The sequence below is a fragment of the Mastigoproctus giganteus genome, chromosome 8 (assembly GCF_048544385.1).
Source record: "Mastigoproctus giganteus isolate SK-2022 chromosome 8, ASM4854438v1, whole genome shotgun sequence".
In the NCBI taxonomy this organism is placed as follows: domain Eukaryota; kingdom Metazoa; phylum Arthropoda; class Arachnida; order Uropygi; family Thelyphonidae; genus Mastigoproctus; species Mastigoproctus giganteus.
The window spans coordinates 132,974,889-133,000,178 of record NC_143582.1 but is presented as its reverse complement, the minus strand read 5'-3'; the positions used below and the strand labels follow the sequence as shown (position 1 = coordinate 133,000,178).

The 25,290-nt window shown below is 35.9% G+C and overlaps 1 protein-coding gene across 3 annotated transcripts in view; it reads right to left on the bottom strand.

The window, feature by feature from the left end:
- LOC150081827 (LIM domain kinase 1-like) overlaps positions 1-25,290 on the bottom strand; it is a 360,820-nt gene that overhangs the window by 136,945 nt on the left and 198,585 nt on the right. For all 3 annotated transcript variants that reach the window (XM_090378920.1, XM_090378921.1, XM_090378922.1), the window contains 2 exons: positions 12,756-13,034; positions 2,831-2,896 (listed from right to left, as the gene is read on the bottom strand). In XM_090378920.1, coding sequence (XP_090235046.1) covers positions 2,831-2,896; positions 12,756-13,034 — 345 coding nt within the window. The remainder of the gene's footprint in view (positions 1-2,830; positions 2,897-12,755; positions 13,035-25,290) is intronic.

Here is a 25,290-nt window from a genome sequence, read left to right as displayed (position 1 = left end):
AGTAACAGGAATTATCAACATTTAATTAAACACACGTATACAGCAGGTCAATAATTTAGCTGAAAAATAGTTTACAACTACAACTAGGCTAAACAACCAAAAATCAACAGAACATACAAAGCACCTCCGTAGCCAGGTGGGAAGGAGCAGCAGTGCGTAGCACACGCTTCTTGATTAGACCGGGGTTCGAGCCCGTCACCACCAAATACGGCGGATGCGGAAAGGTCAGGGAATGACCACCGCATACCCCGGAGCAATATGGTCTTAGTTGCTAATGCTCCTAAAAACCAAATAATAACAATAATAATAACAGAACATACAACTGATCAAGGGATTAGGTAACGATGCAGTGCTATATAAAGTATAATTAGTAACCTAGAAAATACCACCTATCTAACAGACAACCTATAGAAACAAATTAAGAATGAAAACGGCAAACAATGAAGTTGATAAAGGATTATCAGATGCTGAACCCTGCAAGAATACCATTATATTAACAAACTAAACTGTGCACCAATTCAAGAAAACAGAGTCAAAACTATGATAAAAATAAGTCCAAAGCCATATGAAGTGAGATAAAATGTCAGGAACTGATTTTATCTTTTGTATTTAAAACTGCAGTATAGCAAGTTGCAACGTGTCACATGTTCAGTGACTCATCTAGACACAGTAATGCATGAATCATCCACTTGTCTAAATTAGCACACACACTGAATAGGTGTGTTTAATCATATTTTAAATTGAGTGATTTTAATGAGCATCAAATTGGCAACAATTTTAATTGGGGGAAGGTGAAGGTACATTCTGATACCCCACTTCCCCTAGAAATGTTAAAAACAGTTCAGGGAGAAGATTCTTGAAAACTTTTCAGTGTTTCTATAGTTTAAAGAGGACTGCATGTCCATGGAAGACGAAGCTTGCTCATCACCCTTCAACCTCAAAAACCAATGATTCAATCATCAGTATTCATGATTTCATTAGGATAATCGCTCTTTTAACTATCCACAAAGATGCTAGTGAAATTGGATTTTTTTTGGGATATATCAATCAATTTTAACACAAAATTTTAGAATGTGATACTTTCAGCCATCTGTGACTCACCAATGATTACAGAGAGGGGCAGCTTCTTTCATGTCAGAATCTGCACTGTACTGCTGCTGAACCACACTTTTTTTTTTCTCCCATCATTACTAGTGATGAATCATGGACGTATGGCTACAAGCTGGAAACAGAGGCCCAGTCCTCTCAATGGAAGACACTGTCTTCTCCAAGACAAAAAAAAAAAAAAAAAAAGTAAGACAACCTCCATCAAATGTGAAGATCATGCCTATTGTATTTTTTGATTCATGAATATTGTTCTTTGCAAATTTGTTCCACATAGTGAAACAATGAACCAGGAATACTATAAAACAGTTCTACTGCAAATTGCATGATGCTGTTCAGAGAAGAGGCAGAAAAACTGGGCTTCAGGGAAATGTTGCTTATGTTGTGGCAATGCCCCTGAACACTTGGTGCTTTCCATTCAAAAATTTCTTGCAAAACACTGCATTTTTGTCTCCCATTTGATACAGTCACTAGATTTAGCTCCCTGGGACTTTTTTTTTTTTTTTTGTTTCCAAACTTAAAGCCCCCTTGAAAGGTCACAAGGATTTGAAACAACTGAGGAAATTATTCAGAATATGGCACATGAATGCTTCCAGAAGTTGCAGAATGTTTAAAATCAGTATATACTGTTTCAAGTAGAACATCTCAGAGGAAATCCCACCCACAGCATGGGTGAAAAACCTGCAACATCCTTCCCTTGTTCTTTTCCCCACTTCTTTTAACTATGGTATGGGAAGGGGAATCCTCTCCAATTGTTGTAACCATACTCTCATGAATTGCCTTTGGAGTTAGTCACTTTTTACTTCAAATATTGGATGGCTGCATGGTGGTTGATTCTGTCTATCTTTCCTCATTTACACAACTTTGTTTACTTCAGAACCAATCATTTAAAAAATGTTATTGAAACTGCATGAATTTATACTCAGGCAATATACTTTTCAACTCCTCCCCCAAATTCAAGGGACGTTGGACTAAATGAGGAAAATGGTTACTGGTGGCAAAACACGGTGTTTCCAGTATGACCCAAAAAGAATCAAGATCTGCTGCAGAAATCATCACATACTCAGAGTGCAAGAAAACATGTAATCCTAATCTGCGTGAGCCACCTTAGGGAAGTCGTTTCAATAATGTATTTATAGTTCACTGTAACATATAATCTGTATTACAGTTAATACCAGCACTGAATTCATTGTTATCATTATATGAGAAATGAAAAAGATTCAGTGTAAAATGCTCAATCTCTTCTAAAGCAGTTGTGGGAACATTATTCAAAGGAAGTTGACTAAATATAGAAGGGACACACTTTCTTTGTAAACTGTTAACCATGAAGATATTTCTACAGAAAAGTTGTACCTTCATATGAGAGCACCATCTGGTGTTGTCAACATCAATAATTCAAAAAGACACCTTTTGTGTTATGTTCTGGAGTGTTGATTCCCCACTTTACTTCCAAAATTTCACGAGGTTCATTCAGTATTTGGAGGAGCACTAAACAATAATCAACAGAGGAGTCATTAAGCAATTTCTTTAAATGAATTTACTGGAATAAATTCATTATTATTCTCATTAAGTCTTACCCTGTTTCACTACCATTTTTATTAATAAAAAATGCGCATTCCACTAAAGGCAACGAAAATGTAAAACATCAAGTGTGAATTGTATTTACAAAATGTTTAAACTTGAAAGTTATTCATTTTTTTATTATTTTGCACGATAAAGATCTTACCTCTTTTACTAAACAATTATGTGAATTCAGATCTCTGTGAATGATGTTCATGGAATGCAAATATGCCTAAATAAAAATGCGGAAAAAATATTTTATAGCAAACAGTTTTTAGAAATATAATTTTCATTTAAATAAAAAGACCATCTTCACATTATTGTATAAACCAGTTATACAGTTTTTGTGCACAAAATTGTATAATTGGTTTATACAATAATGTAAAATTCATTAATCATTTGAAATAAAAAATTTTATTTTAATATGTTTCCTATTTGAGAAGTGTACAATCCTGTACCATTTAAATTTCAATAATTAAAAGGAAGTTGCTGCAAACCAGTGTATTTTTTTGGGATGGTACACGACGGTATAGCATACAGGCACCTTTATTAACAGTGACGTGTGATATTTGGAAGCAATACACTTCGCAATTTGTAATATTCCATAAATTTTTTTCACATGTTTACCTACTATTCAAATAAGCTTAAAATTATTTAACTAAATTTGCATTTTTTACTATTGATATTTACTATATAAAACTGTATAACCGTTTTTATAATTCTAAATTACTCAGTTGACCTCTGTTTAATGAAGTCCTTTTATAGTGAATTATTATGAATTCCCCCTAGAAGTTACATTTAAAATAGTTTCTGTTGAGCAAAGAAAATTTTCGTATAACGAACGGATTACAAAAAAATTAACTCTGTATGCACTATTCGCATTTTTTTTTTTTTTTTTTTTTTTTTTAGGAGCATTAGCAACTAAGGCCATATTGCTCAGGGATATGCTGTGGTCATTCCCTGACCTTTCCGCATCCTCCGTATTTGGTGGTGACGGGCTCGAACCCCGGTCTAATCAAGAAGCGTGTGCTACGCACTGCTGCTCCTTCCCACCTGGCTACGGAGGCGCCCAATATTCGCATTTCTGGCCTTCAGGTAGTTTAGGCAATTAGTGCTGCTGCATGAATCAAGAGAGCTAAAGGGATTACCATTCTGCAACTTAGTGGTATCTGGTAAAGCCTATTCAACCACCTGTCCCACATATGGAGAAGTCGTGCTGGTGAAGAGTGAGCAGTTCAAGGTGTATTTCCAATGGGCTCTGGCCCAACTTCTACTGCAATGGTGTCCAACCTTTTCCCGTACAGGGGCATATTCAAAATAATTCAAAATTAGATTTGTTTAGTGTGTTACATTTTCCATATCTTATTGCATATAAAAGTAAAATTGAAAATATTCGAAAATTTTAATAAGTATAATACACAATTACATTTACTAAACAAAACATTTAATGAAAAATTTTTTTTGATAATTAACAAAATTTAAAATGCTGTTTTAGTTCACTTTTTGGTTGGACACCGTTCGAGAATTAGAAAAGTGATTTTCGTTTACCCCGACAAATAATCATGTTGTTTCGCGGAAGTGCGTTATCCACATTTTTCCGTAAATTTTCCTTATTTCTGTTTACATGGTCACAGTACCTGAATATCAGAATGACACAGTCATTTTGGACATTTTCAAAAAAAAAGAAAAGAAAAAATTCAAATTTAAGAACTAGTGACAATATCGATGACGAGAGAAGGAAAACGAGGACAATGAAGGAATTTATTCTTCTAAATATTAATTGTCGGCATTTGGTGAAAATGAAGTTAGAAAACTGTCAATTAGGTTACAGTTAAATGTCAATTAGGTTAAATGCAATTCGGGGATTTCGGAGGTACCTGATTGATAAGAAGATTTTGGAAGAATTGAAGCATTTGATGAATGTTCTGAGTATGATACAAATTTCATTGAGTGAATGTGAATGAGGATTTTCACAAATGTTCTGATCACCAGGCCAACCAGCGCTTCGTTGATGACAAAAACAGTTTCTTAAAACTGTAGGCCCACTGCTAACCCGCTTCGATCCATCCAGCAAAATATGAGATTCATGGATGCTTCAGAAACGTCATTCAGCAACCAACACACAAAGAGGAAGAAAAGAAGTCGGCACAGGGTGTCCGATAAGAACTTAATGAAAATTTGGAATATTTTACAAAAAAACTTTTATGAAATTATTTTTACTTATGTTATTATTGTTTTTACTTATTTTACTCACATTTTACTTATTTTTTTATATACTTGAATAATAAATTTAAACTGTGTTAATATGCTTAATTTGTTGTTCTTATTCTAAAAACGTTACTACTAAAGTAACAATATCAGGAAAAAAAAATTTTAGAGTACTTTTCATATACTTTTAATTTTCAATTTTTCCTGACAGTAAAGAATCAGTACTGGCACCTATTTTTTTTTACAAAAAAAGCACTGCTGCAAACAATTTATAAATATCACCTCATTTCAGGATTGAAAAAAACCTTTTCCACTTGAGCTTTATTATTTAGGAGTAACAGAATCTTGTGATATTCCTGTGATGTAGGTGTAGAAAAATTCTCCTTGGGATGCACATTCATAAGCTGAGCAATACACAAGAATGTAGTGGATGGTAAGCACAGGGGTTCTTCTGCTCTAAGAAGAACCTGCATGAGTGATGTGTGTATATCCTATTTGTAGCTGAGCTAGTGTGATTTCTTCTTGCTGGTTTGTTCTAAGGCTTAAGAGCCAATGTTGAAGAATTGGTCAAATTTATGTATGGTAGTCTATTGTTTATTTGTCCTTGCCAGCCTGGTTGCCACTGGTGTTTGCTGGTAGCTCAGATTATCAAAGTCTTCACACAATATTTTATTTTCATGATTGGGTGGTTTTGAGGCTAACTTGACAATGCTGCCACCTACTTCACTGTCTAAGATTCTGAGAAGTCACAGTACCCAAAAGAAATATGTCTCTTTCCTCTCTTTGGCTACAGATATGAAGTCTAAGATTTTCAACACAGCAGGGTGAGAAGTCTCAAAAGAATTTCTAAGTACACACATTGAACTCTGGAAATGTGTATATTGCACTTCTTAGGATACATATATATATATATATATATAAATATATATATGTAGATATGTATGCTCTACATATATTGCTGCATAAGAAAGGAGATAAATCAGAAATTGGAAATTATAGACCAATTAGCTTATTATCCCACATCTACAAGTTGTTCACAAGGGTCATTACTAACAGATTAGAAAGAATACTTGATGAGAATCAAACAGAGTAAGCTGGCTTTAGGTAAGAAGGATTCTCAACTTTGGATCACCTTCATGTAATGTCACAGCTAATGGAGAAAGCAAATGAATATAAAACACCATTATGCCTGGCATTTGTGGATTATGAAAAGGCATTTTTCTCCATACAGCATAAGGCAATGTTTTATGCACTGGAAAGACAAAGCATAGATATCCCATATATTATGATTTTGAAGAAAATATATGAGAATGCTACATCCTTTATTAGACTAGACAAAGACAGTAGTATATTTAAAATTGAGAAAGGAGTTCGACAAGGAGACACAATATCTCCGAAGTTGTTTACTGCTGCCCTTGAGGAAGCTTTCAGAAGATTAAACTGGTCGCAGAAAGGAGTCAATGTGAATGGAGGGTACCTAACCCATTTACGATTTGCAGATGACATTGTGGTCATAAGCCAAGATCCCAAAGAATTAGAGGAAAATCTGAATCAGTTATGCAGAGTTAGTAAGGATTTTGGACTAAAGATGAATATGGCTAAAACAAAAGTAATGATGAACAAGTATACCACAGAAAGGGATATAATGATTGAAGGAGCAGTAATTGAAAAGGTGGAGTCATATACTTATTTGGGATAAGTCATTAGCTGTAATAATGATAAATGGCTGGAAGTCAAGGGAAGAATAAATTTTGGATGGATTCAGGAAATATAGTCACATACTGAAGAGCAATATCCCAATTTGTCTGAAACATAAAATAACGAACCAGTGTATACTCCCCACCATGACTTATGGAAGTGAAACTTGGGCACTCACCAAAAGAAATGGAAGAGAAGCTGAGAACTACACAGCGAAGAATGGAACACATTATATTGGGAATCAGACTGTTAGATAAAAAGAGAAACACATGGGTTAGGCAGCAAACTCAAGTAAAGGACATTATTATCAAAATTAAAGAACTAAAATGGTCTTGGGCAGGACACATAGCTCAAAGACATGATGACAGATGGACTAAGAAAATAACAGAATGGTACCCAAGAGGAGCTAAGAGAAAACCTGGAAGACAATGGCAGAGATGGATAGATGAAATTCATGAGTTTGTGGATAGTAAATGGATGGCCACTGCACAAAACAGAAGGAATTGGAAAGTTGCTGGAGAGGCTTTCATCCTTCAGTGGATTGAAAATGGCTGATGTTTGATAAAATTACATCGGAGAAAATTGTGTGAATTCTTACTTGGTTTCGCTCTTTGACCCATCTGTATATAATGAAGGTGGAGAATTTGTCAATGTTGGTAGCACGTAATTGCATGACATTATCTTTAGGAAGCATATCTCTGCTCCACTTGTGGAGTGTAAGATTGTACTGTGGTTGCAATGTTGTCTAGCATCAACTCTAAGTTGGCTAGTATCTGCTACAGTTGTATTCTTAAAGGCCTACTAACTGAAGAATGGTTTTGATATAGTGTCCCTAATGTGGCATGAATATATTAGCCAATTTAGATGTCTGGGCAGAGATCGCATTTTAGATGCATAGCGCAATGTCAATTGTTGTCCCTTAATCAAGACTGAAGGTTTGACATGCTTCTGTATACAGGCTGTGAACTGAGGATGCACAAAAAGCTCCCAAAGAGATGCATATAGCATTATGGTGGACTTGGACTAGATAAAGCCAGCAAAGAGCACTGGGTCTTGATGAGTTATATACCCGTGCTGTATAGTCAAGCTTAGGTGTGATTAGAACTATATAATGATTATGTTTGTACAATCGAGTAGATATAGCTGGCTCCCCATTTGGTGGATAAGAGGATTCTTAGTATGTTAACTTTCTTTGGCATGCAGTTCAAAACTGTTTCATGTGTTCAAAGAAAGTCAGGTTATGATCAAATATTATTCCTAAAAAAACAAATGTTTTCACGTACCATCGGCTTCTGTAACATTAATGACAGAAATGGAGGCATACGGTTTTTTGAGGAGATAATGAAAATTCGACTGCTTGAGCCCACGAGCAGACTTTGTCAATGGCACATTGCAATTGTTTTTCTACTAACCATGTTTTTCAAGTGGCAAGAAATGTTGTGATCATCTAGAAACAATGCTGCATCAACCATGTTTTGAAGTTGTTCTGCAATGAGGTTTGCTGCAATTATGAAGAGTGGGACTCAAAACTGGCCCCTGAAGGACATCTTCCTACAAAAAAATTTTTGATAATTAAGTTTGGAAGCACACTTAGAAACTGTGGTGCAGACATCTTTGATGATGGTGGGCAAATGTCCACACATGGAATTCTTAACCAGTTATACTGCCATGGACTATGTCAAAATCTAAGATGGTTCCATTTCACCCAAGTTCATTCTAGGCAGTGTATGGCAGGCTGTACTTTTCAAGATGACATATAAGTCTGTGAATTAAAACTTTCTAAAGATTCGTGTAAAGGCAGCTGGTTAAGGCAAGGGATCTCTAATTATTCGTATTGCTGGGGTCTTCTCCTGGTTTCAGGAAAGCAAGAACAATAGCACAGTGCTATTATTCTGGGAATCAATTTTCTGTATAGATTCTATTAAAAAGCAAAAGAAGTGACCGTAAAGAACGTTTGCTAAGTTACATTGTGAATGGTTGATTACCATGGACTACATTATAGGCTTTGTTGATATCCCCCACTTGAGAGAAAATTTGTCTTTTTCTATTTCAATCTTCCATCTTTGAAAATTTTGGAGTAAAATGATATCAGCAAAAACCTTCACAAAAGTCTTACCAGGGACATCTGCAATTTATGGAGGTCCTATGCTTTGACCCTACCAATTTATGAATTATATCTGCCGTTTATTTTTCTATATATTTCCAGATTTGTTGGGAAGTTGTGGTATGATTTATTGAAGCTAAACATACCCACGAGGCATTTTTGCTAGCTCTTCCTTGCTTGAGCTTCTTGGTATTTAATGCGTTTGGCTGTAGTTGGGTTTCAGCGAAAGTTATTCCAGATTCCATTTTGTTCCTTTTTGGCTACACGGCAATTATTTTTCCACCCAAATTTTCAGCGTATTTGCATAGATTTTTTAGGTATGGCATTATCAGAAGCATACAGCAACTTCTCTGTCTTGACTGTATTATTGGGTGAAGAGTGATAAAATATCTACAAATCTAATGTTTACTAGAATTTGGTATTTTATCTAACAGTTTAATTATGACTACAAAATAGTCACCATGGAGAGCATCACTAGAGACATTCCACTTCAGAATAGGGAACAGACTTGGAGGGCATAGGGATAGATTAAATGCAATACCGGTGCCACAGGAGGTGAACATACATCGGTGATCCATGTTAAGAGTCAGATTGTTGTCATCTATGAGCGATCTATGCAGTCATTTCCCAATAGTGTATAATGACTGTTAAATATCTCCTAGGCTATAAAAAGGCAGAAGTAATTGTGTTATCAGGCTATTTAGTTCATTACAGGGCATATCATAGTTCTGTGGTATATACAGAAAACAAACTGTTATTTTTATGCCTATTGTGAGTTGGATGCTTCAACAGGAGTGTTTAGTAGTAACTATTTCATGTGGATACATGGGATGGTGAAAATCATTATCCCTCCAAGAGTGGTGCTATGTTGGTGGTGTCTTTCCTAAAAACTGTCTGTTTATTTTTGGAGCATCTGATGGTTTTCAGTATGTTTCTTGGCATCATATACATATTGGTATGTATTGAATAATGGGGTCATAAATGTCATCAATGCTGGCTCGAAAACCACAACACTTTTGTTGAATTAATTTATCTGTTATTTATTTCTTGCTGTGCATTCACATTTTTTCTGAGACTGGAACTTTGTGTTTGTCTACCCGAGTTCTATCTTTTTTTGGAAAAACAATCAATACCTCTTCTTCTTTTGATGACCATTTTTTAATTATCAATTTCCATTTCATCATGAACAAGTGGATGAATAGTGCTACCATTTCCCTATCATCTTCACTGCCCTCCCAGTGAAGATGATAGGGGGGGAGACAGGATTTTAGGTGGGACTGAAAATGGTGTGTTGACTAGTAGGTCTCGATTTGGTTGAGGTTCGTTCGTTATTTGGTTTTTAGGAGCATTAGCAACTAAGGCCATATTGCTCCGGGATATGCGGTGGTCATTCCTTGACCTTTCCGCATACTCCGTATTTGGTGGTGACGGGCTCGAACCCCGGTCTAATCAAGAAGCGTGTGCTACGCACTGCTGCTCCTTCCCACCTGGCTACGGAGGCACCACACAACCATAGAGAGTAATACTCTTGATCTTATTATCAGCAGTGATTATTCATGCGTTAAGAATTTACAGATAAAGGAACCACTAAGCAGCAGTGATCACAGTGTACTGATGTGGGATTTACTTAAAGATGTAACTACCATCAGGTGTAAAGGGAAGGGTTTTTGGTTTCGTAAAGGTGACTACAGTGGTCTCAGAGATTTTTTAAGTTCTATATAGTGGGATCAACTGATGATGTTACCGACAGGAAATTCTAAATAGGAAGGCTTTCAAGGAAGTAATCTTGGAAGCTACTAGGCTTTTTGTTAAAATTAAGTAATACCATTCTAGGTTTAGGTCCAAATGGATGTCAGGTGAACTAATGTGACTTGTAGTAGAGAAGGAAAATGCATGGGATGCATATAAATTATCAGGTGACAGAGAAGCCTATGGTATATATAAGCTAGTCTGTAATCAAGTCACAAAGGAGGTTAGACAAGCAAAGGCAGATTATGAGAAATCTTTGGCAAAGGATGCAAAGAAAAACAGCAGACTCCTTTAATTATATAAACTCTAAAAGGAAGGGGATGAATCAGATTGGTCCACTCAATTTTTTTTTTTTTTTTTTTTTTTTTAGTTGTTGGCGCATCGGCTTCTGTGGCCATAATGCACCTTCCAAAGGGTTTTGCATTTTACTGTGATCCCACAACCTTTGGGTTGCCAGGCAGGCAGGCAGGCAGGCAGGCACTTTACCCACCTGGCTAGCCCGGTCGGCTAGGTCCACTTGATATCAATGGTTTTATTGTAGATGATCATTTTCAGATAGTTACCAAACTAAATGAGTATTTTACATCTACATTCACACATGAGGAGTTATTCAAGGAGGAGAGGGCCAGGTATTTATCAAACTCTAATGGAGAGTTAAATGATTTTGTAATAACTGACAGCAAAGCGGAGGAGAAATTATTGAAGTTAAATATAGGAAAGGCACCTGGGGTGGATGGGATGTATCCAGTTATATTACAGGAGGTGGCAAAGGAAGTAAACAAAACCTTAGCCATGATTATTAGAGCATTCTTGGACTCAGGGGAAGTTCCCACTGACCGGAGATGTGCAAATGTTTCTCGAATTTACAAAGGGAGATCAAAGGTTGACATGAATAGTTACAGGCCTGTTAGTTTGACTTCTGTTCAAGGGAAAATAATGGAGTCACTGGTTAAAGAAGCATTGCAGCAACATCTAGACAAGACAGCAGTAATAATTCAGACACAACATAGGTTTGTTAAGGGGAAGTCTTGTCTGACCAATCTGATTGAATACTATTACATGGTCACAAAGGAACTTGATGCAAAAAATAATTTTGATCTCATATACTTGGATTTCAATAAAGCTTTTGATACTGTTGCATATGAAAGACTACTGTACAGATTGGAGCTGTATGGCATTAAGGGCAAGTTGCTGCAATGGATAAAAGGATAGTTGAGTGGCAGAAGACAGAGATTGGTAATCAATGGATATTACTCTTTGTGGACTAATGTTATTAGCTGTGTCACCCAGGGTTTGGTATTGGGCTCATTGTTTTGTATATTTTTCAATGATTTTGATGAAGGTATATCAAGCTTAATGTTAAAGTCTGCAGATGATAAAAAGACTGGGAGGATTACTAATAACAGTAATGACAGTATGCTGCTGCAATAGGATCTGGAATACGTTCATGCATACCGTTCGTCTGAATTGGTTTCTATAATTCCCCCCCCCCCCCACACACACACTCTTCAAAACCAGTCCAAACATGTATTGCAACTCATCAATTTTTTTTCTCCTGTCTAACTTCAAATTCACACTTCTAGTTTCCGGAACAAGCTCCCTCAACATATTTCCTGAAGATTACAATTTACAGATATTCAAGTCTAATATAAAAGTACTTTTTTTTCATCTTCTCAACCTTTAATCCATGCAAAATACTAACTGAGTACTATAGGTTCTGTTACCCGCCATGCTTGGTGTTTCATAAAAAAAAAAAAAAAATTTAAAAATCAGAAAAGCAAGTATACACATTTAAATTCCAATTTTATTATCAGAAATTATATCCTGGGACATGATGGCAACTATAGTTAATATTTACTGTCTAATAAATACCTGCTTAGTATAAAATTCATTTGCACATTTAGCAACAATATTAGGAGAACTATACATGGAGGTGTGGGGGGTAATTTTCTCTTTAAGAGCTCAATCTTAAAGTTTTTGTTTAGTATTTTTTTATATAAAAGTTAAAACAATATAATGTAATGTGCAACATGTTCTTGTCCCCCTTCCTAATTTGTTCTTGCCCAGGTGGCCCACAAAACATTATCATGTGTTGTGAGCCACATGGGTGAAATAATATATATATAACAATAGTTGGCTGCCACTGATATATTATTCAGTAAAAACTTGCACTTTATTGATAGTTTTATTTAGAAAATACACCAATGTAAATACAATAAATTTTTTTCTATTTCTCATTCTAAATACCACTGAGTTACTAAATAAATGATGTAACATTTTTAAAAATATTAAACAGGGAATGACCATGTTCAAATTCTTTTATTTTACATACCATTCCGGATGCAATATCTCGTGCAAAGTTCACTCTGTGTTCCCAAGGTAATGGCTGCGAAAGGTCATGGATAAGTTCTTTGAGTGTACCTCCACTAATGTATTCTGTTACTAAATGAAGCTTCTTATCCTTATAAAGAACACCAATGAACTGAAGAACATTTTCATGATTTAAGGAACGTAGAACAGCAACTTCTTTCAAGAAGTTCTTCTGAGCTTCTTCGTCTACTCGATATAATTCCTTCAATACCATAACCTCCCCAGTATCTCTGTGAGTTATCTAAACAGCCAAAAAACAACTGCATCACAATATGTAATAATAATACATAACTGGGTTAATAATAATAATAATAGCAGTGGAGTATTACTTGATTAAGCTATCAAAAGTTAATAACTATATATTTTATCAGTTGAAGACAATTCCTCCCAGTCATATTGCCTTTCTTGAAGATACCCACAATTATTTTCAGTAAATGTCCTGTTGTACTGCTGTGTTTGATGTAATTCTTCATTTCTCTTAGGACATAAAAATAGTTATTGAATTTCTCATCAGGATTATGAAATTTAATAAGTGTTAAGGTGCAATTTAAGCTTTTCTTTTTTACTTTCTTCTTTTTCTTCATGCACAGAGTTTCCCTCCTTGTATACTACTCTTGCTGCTTCTTATTCTAACACCACATATAATATTCAGCCTCATTTCTTCTAGACCATGTTCTTATATCAACCCCCCAAATTTGTATCCTTTCACCACCACTGTGCAACACATTTTGACACTCTTCATTTTTGATTCAACTAAATTAAAAATACCACCATCATTTAATAGCCTTTTCCATGAATTCATATTCTGCTTTTCTTTGTTTCAGCTTGCAGCTAAGCTGTAAACAGCACTTTTTATGTTGTAATTTTTATATTCAAAAAGCATTTACCTTCATTTCTTTCGAAGTTGGCCCACAGACAATAAAATTACATTTGTGAATTTTAACATTCATGAAATAAGCTATACCCACGCACTCCCATTCAAAACAACGAAAGGGCACCCATCCTCTGCATATGTAAGAACATGGAAATGCACTACAAATTTTGGATGTGTGCCAAAAGACCAGTCTGTTAAAATCATAAATTAGCTCAGCCCTACGCTGGACAGGAATTTTTGGCAGGCGAGTTGTGTTCTGTATAAGGTAAATTTTAATATCAAGTGAATGGGACTTTAAGTAACCCCTATGGCATTGGGATAAACAATATCATCTGGTAGCATAGTTCAGGATACAGATTTGAGATTTGAGTTACAACAAAAATTCCTGCTTTGATTTTTTCGCATGTAAGGAACGGGAATTTAGTGCAAACATACATGAAACAGTTTTCTTCTTTAATTCTGGGATTAGACAAACTGTTTCATTATTTGTAGCCTAATATGCAGAGGAGGTAACAATACTTTGTTTCCAACTGCTTGTGGCTCATCTTGAACCTTGTATCAGAGCCTGTTCTTGATGGCTACACTTTCTTTTCCCAATGTTTACTACTTGCTCAACTATCCCACTTGCAGAGAATGCAAGGCATTTTTATGTAACAAAGTTGTTGGCTAAGTAGCAGATTAATAACTTTAAAATCTCTGCACACTAGACAGCCACAATTCTTGTGTGAATTTTTTTCCAAAAGAAGCTTACATTTTTGTAGTTTTATTGTGCTGAATGGATGCATACTTGTTTCCATTATGAAGGAGAACTCCTTTGCTCTTATGGGTCAATACATAGCCTCCACTATGGTTGTTGGTGCAAAATTCTAAAAAAAAACTGCAACAATGCTGTTGCAGTTTATCAGTGAGTCTTCTTCAGTCTTTTTGTAGTGAAAAACTGCAAAAGTTTGAAAAACTGCAAAACGGCTCACTGCAAAAAGACCGAGTCTTTTTGCAGTGAGTCTTCTTCAGAAAATTGGGGAACCAATTCTTTTCCATGTGACTATACCACAAAAAGGCAGTTCCTGGTGCCAGTTGATTTTTGGATTTCAGTTTCAATTTTTGGATTTAAGTTTTCAATTGACCTTAAAAATTCTATAAACCCATTGGATAGATTTATATTTCTTGTGAAATTGTTGGTTTCACTTTGTGTAAACAGCTGTGGTCCAGACTCTTACATTTCTTCACCACAATAGTTTATATCAACTTCAAGATCAGAAATGACAGGTTTAGGATTCGACGGCACATTTTCAAAAACAACTGGTGGAGGTTAAACTGGTAGTTCTGGTCCATGAGGTACTGGCCTTACAGATGAGGTAATGTTGGGGTACATAATTCCCTGTTTGTTCTTCGCATTATAACCTGCTACATATATGGAACAAAAGTAGCAGTAACAAATATGATCTTGAGGCTTGCTCCTCACCATAGGAATGGCAAATGTGATCACTTTCTTTTTATAACATTTCCACAATTGAAAGCCCTCCACAGATGGCACAATTTATGAGAGTCTAACCTTTACCTTGGTGTCCTAATTAATTCCAAAATAAGTGGCATATATATTTTTCACAAATGATGTTACATCCCGCCATCATTTTGCCACAATAATATAGTTACCACAAATTATATTTGGACTGTTCACACAACCATGAATTGCCACTATCAAAGATGCAGGATACGAAAATCATATTATAAGCAAGTACCAGTTAGCATGGATTTCAGTTGAAATCCATGCTAACTGGTACTTGCCATGCACAATTTATGAGAGTCTAACCCAATGGTTTTCAACCTTTTTTTTAATAATGGCACCCCTAAGAAATTTATTTTATTTTGTGGCACCCCTACTCAATTTTCTACCAGTTAGATCCGATTCTCTCTCTGCATATATATATATATATATATATATATAGTTATTACAATAATATAATTATAAAAATTACATTTCGTAATACAAATTATATGTATACAGTATATAATAATTTTATTCTTTATATAGAGGTATTAAGTAAACATCAATTATAGATCACCACAAAATTAAAAAGATACTCTATACCAGGCGTCGGCAACCTGTGACCCATTTGATAATTTCAAGTGACTCACTCGAGTTCCGCAAATAAAGTATAATATATAAAAATAAATTATAAAACAAACACGATGAGAAAATATAAATAATAAGATTAACATTTTGGTTTGATTACAAAGTTGCAGAAATGAACATAGGCGGAATACAGCGACATTGTCCGAACGAATCTCATCATTACTCAATGAGCGTTTATTCACTCCTATTGGTCGGCTGGGCGCTCTGACTGCGTGCCACCTGCAGCCAACCAATAGGAGCCCTGCCCACCTGCTGATCACGCATCTACTCTTGTTTACGTTTACTTTGTCTTTAACGTGAATAAACAGTAGTTCAGTTCAAAAGCACGAGAACAGTTACCTAAGGGAAATAATTATTATTTTTATTACCACGGACAAACAAACAGCAAAAAAGATTATTTCAAGATGTGTGGACTGAAGGGTATGGATGTATGGAAAATGGTGACAAATTGATATGTACTTTGTGTACAAATATAATTACCGCCAGGACTTACAATATTGAGCGACACTTTTCTTCAAAACATAAAGATGTGAGTGAAATGCCAAATGATGAAAAATATGAATACGTTGCTAAACGTGTATTAAATTATGGAGAACAAAATAAATTTTTGAAGAGATTTGCTACCAGCCACAATTACGCTACATCTGCCAGCTTTGTTGCAGCTCTTAGTATTGGTACCAACAGAAAACCGTTTAGAGACGGCGAATTTTTGAAAAACGCATTCATAAATTGTTCTGAACACTTATTTATTCAATGACTTCACAAATAAAAACAAATAATTGAGAGAATTAAAGAAATGCCATTGTCGGCCAGAACAGTTCAGCGTCGCATTGAAGATATGGCAAAAAATATTGAAGCAAAGGTCAAAAATGATTTGTTATCTAGTGACGTAATTAGCATTGCACTCGATGAAAGTACCAATGTAAATAGTATGACTAGGTGGGCAATTATTATTAGATTTGCATCAATAAATAGTTCGAACGTCAATGAAGAACTATGCATTCTTGCTTCAATGAATGACATGACCAAAGGCATTGATATTTTGGGTCAAGTACAAGAGTTTACAAATTTCAAAAATGGGAAAATATTGGATTTAAAAAGTAAATTGTTTTCCATAACAACTGATAGTGCTCTAGCTATGAGAGGAAAAAAACGTTGGATTTGTGAAACTAATGGAAAATGAACTTGGCCGCCCACTTTTATTGTTCCATTGTATCATACATGAAGAAAATTTATTTGATTTGCAAAGGCATCTACACAACAACTTAAGGATGTAATGGAAAAGGTTGTTAAGATTGTAAACATAATAAGTAGCACGATCTACATTAACACACAGGCGCTTCAAAGCTTTTTTGGAGGAAATTGAATCGAAATATGGAGATTTTCTGTTACATGCTGAAGTACGATGGTTAAGTCGAGGCAAAGTTCTTAATAGATTTGTAGAGTGCTTTGATGATATACAAATATTTCTTTACAAAATCGGTGAAAATGATCTCGAACTCAATGATAAACAATGGTTTTTAAGACTTTTGTTCTTAATAGACAATGTTATATTATGTCTATAATACAAGGAAATAACCACACAATTTTGAAAATTGTATGAGGAATGGAAGAGTTTTTGTTCAAAATTAATATTATTTGAAACTGACATAAAAACTAAAATATTTCTTTTCTTTCTCTTACTAAAAAGCCAATATGAGAAAGAAAATATCGATGAAAGCAATCTAAATATGTTCAAAAGTTGTATTTTGAACATTAAAAGTGAATTTGAAAGTAGATTTCAAAGTTTTAAGAAGCACGGTGAAATAGAGGAAAATGTTTTAGATTTGCAGTATTTTGAATATCTTAAAATTGACAATTTATGTTTAGAAATGATTGATTTTAAAAGTTCAATGTTGTGGACGGGCAAATTCAAGACATTGTAGAAAGATTTAGAAAACACGGAAGATAATCATCTTCTCATGATATCATCACGTTGGGCATCACTTCCTATGAAGTTTTCATCTTTGAAAAAAAATTGGCTTTGCCATTTTGTCCGCGTTCGGTTCTACTTATAAATGTGAGCAAATATTTTCACACATGATATTTATTTTAAGTAAGAACAGGAGCAGATTAACTACCGAAAATTCAGACGCTTGTATTCATCTTAAGGTGACTAAGTATGAATCAGACTTGACAAAATTGATGTCACAAATTCAGCATCAGGGGAGCCATTGATAATGAAGAGAATGCTTATAAATAAATTTCATAAATTATTAATGAACTAAAACTTGACAATTATATTTGTTTTTATAATAATTAGAATTATAATTTTTTTTTTTTTATGTTTAGTTTAAAAAGAGTTTAAAAGCATATTGTAATAGTTTTCTCAATAAAATTTATCTTATTATTCACTAACAGACTGTTTTTAAAATGAAAATACCCATTGACCCGAACCGTCTTCTTAATAGTCACATTTTGGTTGATTATGACCCGCAGCCAAAAAAAGGTTGCCGACATCTGCTTTACACCTTTTTATAGTGAAATAAACATATAAATTTTAAAAAATAATAATAAGTTTAGTAATTTAAACCCAAATTACATGGCACCCCTGGGGTTGAAACCTTTACCTTGGTGTCCTAATTTAATTCCAAAATAAGTGGCATATATATTTTTCACAAATGATGTTACATCCTGCCATCATTTTGCCACAATAATGTAGTTACCACAAATTATATTTGGACTGTTCACACAACCATGAGTTGCCACTATCAAAGATGCAGGATATGAAAATCATATTATAAGCAAGTACCAGTTAGCATGACTGCACTAGAAAACAACTGAATGTGGAAAAAACACTTTACAGGTTTATATAGCTACCTGACTTGCAGGTATTGATATGTCTAAACACGTCTGGGTGAATATATATACACTGCCCTACCATTAATATCTGGACACCTGCCTTTAGGGCGCCTCCGTAGCCAGGTGGGCAGGAGCAGCAGTGCATAGCACATGCTTCTTGATTAGACTGGGGTTCGAGCCCGTGACCACCAAATACGTAAGATGCAGAAAGGTCAGGGAATGACCACCGCATATCCCCAGAGCAATATGGCCTTAGTTGCTAATGGTCCTTAAAAAAAAAAAAAAAAAAAAACCTGCCTTTAGACAAAAAAAAAAAAAAAAAAGCAGCCTTTATTGAGTCCATTTAATATTTTGTTCTGAAACCTTTTGCTTTTATGGGGGCCTTCAATCTTGGCAGCATGCTCTCAACCAGCCTTTTATAAATGTCAGGAGTTATGTTCTTCCACTTGGCCTTTAACGCAGCCACCAGTTCGGCCTTGTTCTTTGGTCAATCTCAATGTGCACGTACCTGACAATCCAATACATCCCAAATATGCTCGATAGGGTTCAGATTGGATTGGATTGGCCATCCCAGTACTCTGGGATGGCCAATCCAACTTTTCCACGCCCACATCCTTAAACCATTCTGATATGACCAGACCAGTATGGTATGGTGTGTTGTCTTGCTGATACAGGTATGGGCCTTTCATCAAGTACTGCAATAACATTGGAAGTGCATAATTGTCCAGACTGTCCTGGTACTGCACAGCATTCATGGTTTTGTCAATAATGATTAATGGGCCCAAGCCAAACCATAAAGGAGCCCTATACCACGACACTACCTCCACCAATCTTCATTGTTGGGAGGAAAGGACATCAGACTGGTAGAGTGTGAACCACGACTTGTCTGTCCATAAGACTGTTTTCCACTGCTCTACAGTCCATGATGTGTGCTCCTTACACCATGTTAATCGGCATCTGGCATTTGTTGAGGTCATCGATGGCTTGTGGACAGCTGCACAACTATTGTAACTCATATCGTGGAGTGTCCTTCATATTGTACCAGTGCTGACATTAGTCACAATACTCTCAAAGAGGGTTTTGTATGACTTGAGACAATGGCAATTATGATTTGGCACACAGTTCTTCACAGAATTCTCTTGTCCGTTCTGTTAGTTTTCGGGGTTTACCAGGCCATTTTTTTGGCAGATTCAGTCCCATTCTTCTTCCATTTGTATATGGCTTCACTAACCACTGATCTAGGGATCCCCAGAGTGAATGTCTTGTACAGAACACCTGCTTATGTGGCATCCTACTGTCATTCCATGTTGGAAATCTGTAAATTCTGTTAAACATGTCATCTTGCATGCTTGTTTTGCAACTGCCTCTTTGAAGCCCAGTGTGCACATTTCTGATCTTGAGGATGATAAAACTATTGCGATGAAAAAACCCCATGAGATGACTTGGCAGCAGTGCAGACAAAACTGACAATGTGGTAAATGCTTTAGCAGTTTTTCTTCATTCACCGTTATAGCTTCATTACCGGTTAATGCAGTTATTTTCACTGCCTAACTGCATGCTGCAGTGCTAGCACTTCAGTAATTCTTGAACTTTCATTTCACGTGCTCTATACTGACTTCCTCAGTGCAGTTTCTGCCATGCAGCCAGGACAGCTCATGGGGTTTTGTAAATGATATACAGAAACTTTGCTAGCAAAGATGAGGAGGTGATAATCCCCTTCTACAAGCCCATGATTAGGCTGAATCTTGTGTACTGCATACAGGTCTGGAGAGAAGGGTAACTAGATTAGTGAAAGGGAACAAAAGGGTGTTCATACCTAGAAAGACTTCAGTTCTGCAAATTGCAGCATCTGGAAACTAGGCACATTTGGGGAAACCTAAATGAGGTGTTTAAGGTCTTGAATGTATTCAGTAATCTAAATGTTAATGGCATTCTTCTTTTGCTGAGACTACACACATGAGAGGACATAAATTCAAGTTGAGAAAGGATGGTTGGGGGAAGACGTGTGGAAGACAATAGTTTAAATAAATTCAAAGAACCAGACAAATTTTTGGAAGATATAGATGTGGTGAAGTGCGTGTGTTGGTTTTTTTTTTTTTTTGCATCATTTGCCACTACTACGTGCAACAGTCTCAAATTTTCCCGATTTGGGAGTAGCACACAAATTAGAAACCTACTGTTGTAAGCAGTTCTGCAAAAAAATTAATTCATTCCCAAGTATAATTTACCTTAACTATTTGCTCTTGCCAAATTCAAGTTATTTATATTGTATAGTAAATAACTGAATGCACATACATCCTATAAGATAATATATACTTTAGACCACACATTCAAATCTATATATAAAAATATATTTAAGTAATACAGAACCAAAATTCAAACATATAATCAAGGATTAATAGCAGTTGGTATTAAATTTTTCATCCTTACAATAAAATCTCTCCTAAATTCAACTAGTTTCAAAGTCTTTAGAACCATTAAAAACAATGGTAAAACTGCATTCTTTTTTTATTTATAAAGATGTTATTTTGATACATGAAATGTAAGATAAAACAAGCTTATACAGCATCAGCAAAAAAAAAAAAAAAAACCTTCCCATTTCACCCATCCATTTGTTCCCAAAGTTTGTCCAGTTCTTCCTTGAATTTATTTAACCTATCAACTTCCAAACAGATGGAAGTTTGTTACAGAAATCAACCACCCGCTTTATAAAAGTACCATATTTCTCCATGTATAAGACACACCCTAATTTTGGGGCTCGAAATTTGAAAAAAAATGTATTACATAAAGTTATTGAACTCAAGTTTTATTCATCATAAAATTCATACAACTCCATCACTGTCAAAACTCCCATCCATTAGCTTGTCCTTATCTGTATCTGATGACGAATCACTGTCTTCATACATTGCCTCCTCCTCAGTTCCATCTATAGCATTTGAAATGCCATACTTCTTAAATGACTTGACAACGATCTCAATCTTGATATTATCCCAGGATCTTTTCACCCAAGGTACAAACTTCTCCTATAGTTGGTTTCTTCACTCTTCCTGCTGGTGTCAAATTGTCCCCAGAAGACTTCATCCATTGGTTCCATTCGTCTCTCATGGCAGCTTTGAAGGGTTTGTTAATGCCGACTGTTGGAGCTGGGATGTCAAGCCTCCAGGTATGATGGTAAGTTTTGTTTTTTGCTCTGCAGCAATCTTCTTTGTGTTTTTTGTTATGTGTGCCCTGAACTGATCAAGCACCAATAGGGTAGGTTTGCATAAGAGCCCACCTGGTCTCCTGCTTCAAACTTTCTCAAACTAGATCTTCATCCCATCCTGATCCATCCAGCCCTTGTCATGAACGTGGACAATCACTCCTCGAGGAATGTCTTCTATTGGCATTGTTTTGCATTTGAAAATCAGCATAGGAGGCAGCTTGGTTCCGTCAGCACAACAAGCTAGAACAACTGTATAATGGCTCTTTTCATGTCCACTTGTCTTCACAGTTACAGTTTTCACCCCCTTCTTATCAACAGTTCTGTTACTTGAGACATCAAATTGAAGGGGGACTTCGTCCATATTTGCAATCTGTCCCAACTCAAACCGATGTGTCTTCTGACATCGAATGACAAAACGATGAAATTCAAAGACTTTCTGCTCATAGCTTTCAGGCATCTTTTGGGCAAGTCTGGTGCGTGTACATGCTTAGTCCATTCCGTTTCATGAACCTGAAGGAGGACACATAAATTTTGTCCTCCTTTGAAATCAGTAACTTCTTTTTCATCAGCAATTCTTCTTGCCTCATGTTGAACCATCTTTGTGGACACAGAAATTCCAATTGCGTTTTGCTCTTCAATCCATATCTTCAATTCCCTCTCTAAATCAGACCATTTTGATGACTTGCCTCTCATGGCCTTCTTCTGCCGTGGCGTTTTCAGTAGGGTTTCTTCTTCCTGTAGCCAGTCTGTTTTCTCAGTTGGAGGAGGACCAAATTTATGTTCAGCAGCACGATTTCCGTTCACTTTTGCAAACTGGATCACCTTTAACTTGAATTCAGTACTGTACAAAAATCTTTTCTGAGCCATTTCTGGGCAAAACGTGGCAAAACGTAACCTAATATACTGGTAACAAGTGCAAAACAATAAGCGCAAAGACAACAAGCGGGAAATGCAAGTAAAAAAATCTACAACCACCGTATAAGACGCACCCAGTTTTTATACCCCAAATTTTTTGAAAAAAGGTGCATCTTATACATGGGGAAATATGGTAAGTTTTCACACATCAATTCTACAACTGTCTATCCTCAATTTGAATTTATGCCCCCTCAGGTGAGTAATCTGAACAAGAAGAATCATCCCATCAGCATTAAGCTTGCTCAAACAATGTTTAGAAGGGATTTTTTCCAACACATCACAAAATTTCTCTGCATCTGCAGAATCATCAGTGGTGACTTCACTGCATACTTTAATGTTTTGAAAACCAGCGGTGATGCTTTAAACTATCAAACCACCCAATGCTTGCTACGAACTTGGCTTGGGGTTCGCCATACTTATCTTCATAAATACTTACTGCTTTTGCTTGAATGGCCATTGGACTGAGGGGCACTTGCTTTTGAATCTGATTTTCCATCCATATTATTAACAGCTCTTTACCATCTTCGATACAGCAACTGAACGCTGTTTTGTGATCACTGTTGATCCTTTAACATGTTCTTTTATATGCACACTGCCCTTTAAAATAGTATTCACTGTTGAAGCAGCGAGACCTAATTCCATGCCATAGATGACAAACTTTATCCTGCTTTGTACTTCTTAATTAATCAGCTCCATTTCTAAATCAATTTTGTTTTGTTTCCTAGCACTGCCAGCTTGCAATTTTCATTGGTCCCTTTCCCCTTCACCATTGTAATAAGTAAATAGGAATGAAGAGAAGATTCTAAAATTAATTGTTTTTTATATGATTGAAGATTTCAGTGAAGGGTAACACATTTCACCATAATACTGTAATGTAAAAACCCAAAGAATTCCAGTTATTGGTATTATCGCAAATGCAATAAGATCGAGTTTACTACCCATTTATAATACAGTGGCAGACAAAAAAACTGCATCACCCTAAAAAAAAAAAAAGTAACATATTTAGTGAAACGCATAAGATATTGTTTGATTACAATCATTTTGTTTGTTGCAAAGCAAAGGTATTGCATCAGCTGTTTCTATAAATATAGTGTTTGAAGGGTATACATGCTCATTAGTATCCTGTTTTGTGGAGGTGTAAGCATAGCTCCATATGTTCAGTTGACACCAAGAAAAAAAAAGCGAAGCTGTTGCCCTGTCCCAGAAAGGGCTTTCTACGCATGCTATCGATGATAAAATAGGCTGGCACCAGTCAACAGTATCCCGGATGCTGAAATTAAAGCGTGAAACCAGTGATATGAAGAGAAGACCTGGATCAGGCCGTAAGAGAGTGACTATGCCTTCCCAAGATCGATATTTGAAATGTCTATGCCTTTGTAATCGCCATGCTAGCGCTCCTGATCTAAAACAGGACTATGAGATGGCCTCTAGTGTTGAAACAAGTGCACAAACTATCCAAAGATGGCTTTCAGAATGTGGTCTGCATGCCTATTGGCCCAAGAAGAAGCCTTTGTTGACCCAATGAGGAAGAAGCGACTTGCTTGGGCTAAAATGCCCATTTCATGGATAAAAGAGCAATGGGACACCATTTTTCTGGTGAATCGAATTCAACCTGCATGGTTCGGATGGGAAGTCATATGTCAGAAGCCGAAAATTGTAAGCATACCATCCTGATAGCATAACAAGTAAAGGGTGGGGTGAATTAAGTTTATTAACGGAATGGTGAATGCAGAAACCTACACTGCTATCTTGGAGGAGTGCCTGAAACCTGTTATTAGGGATCACCACACAGATGTCCAAAACTGCATTTTTCAACAGGTTTGGTTTGGTTTGTGTTTTTAGGAGCATTAGCAACTAAGGCCACATTGCTCCGCGAATATGTGGTGGTCGTTCTCTGACCTTTCCGCATCCTACGTATTTGGTGGTGACAGGCTCGAACCCTGGTCTAATCAAGAAGTGTGTGCTATGCTCTGCTGCTCCTTCCCACCTGGATACAGAGGCGCCGTTTTTCAACAGGACTCAGCACCTTGCCACACAGCAAAATTGGTAAATTTTATGCTATTTATATTTAATGATAAATTTGTCTTCTTGTCTCACAATGCTTAAAACATAAGTACACCAATGTTTTCCCTTGTTTTTCCTCCCTTAAAGTGCAGTCACATCCAAGAAATGCTGGCATTAACAGTGTTGGACTGGCACGGCAACAGTTCAGATTTGAAACCTATTGAAAATTTCTGGTACATAATGTTATCTAAAATTGCTGAGAAGAAGCTAACAAGTAAGATTCAGCTGCAGGAGAGCATTGTAAGGGTGTGGTAACACGAAATTGGGCAACCGTATATCCAGAAGTTGATTAACTCTATGCCAGATCGCTGCAAGGCTGTAATTGCATCCCGAGGAGGAATAACAAAATATTGAGGACTTATTTTGCTGATTTACATATATAATACTGTTACTTTAACTTGTCATTTCAGTTTGTACACATAAATGCAATAAAACGTATGTTTGGTTGTCATGATGCGTAATTAATT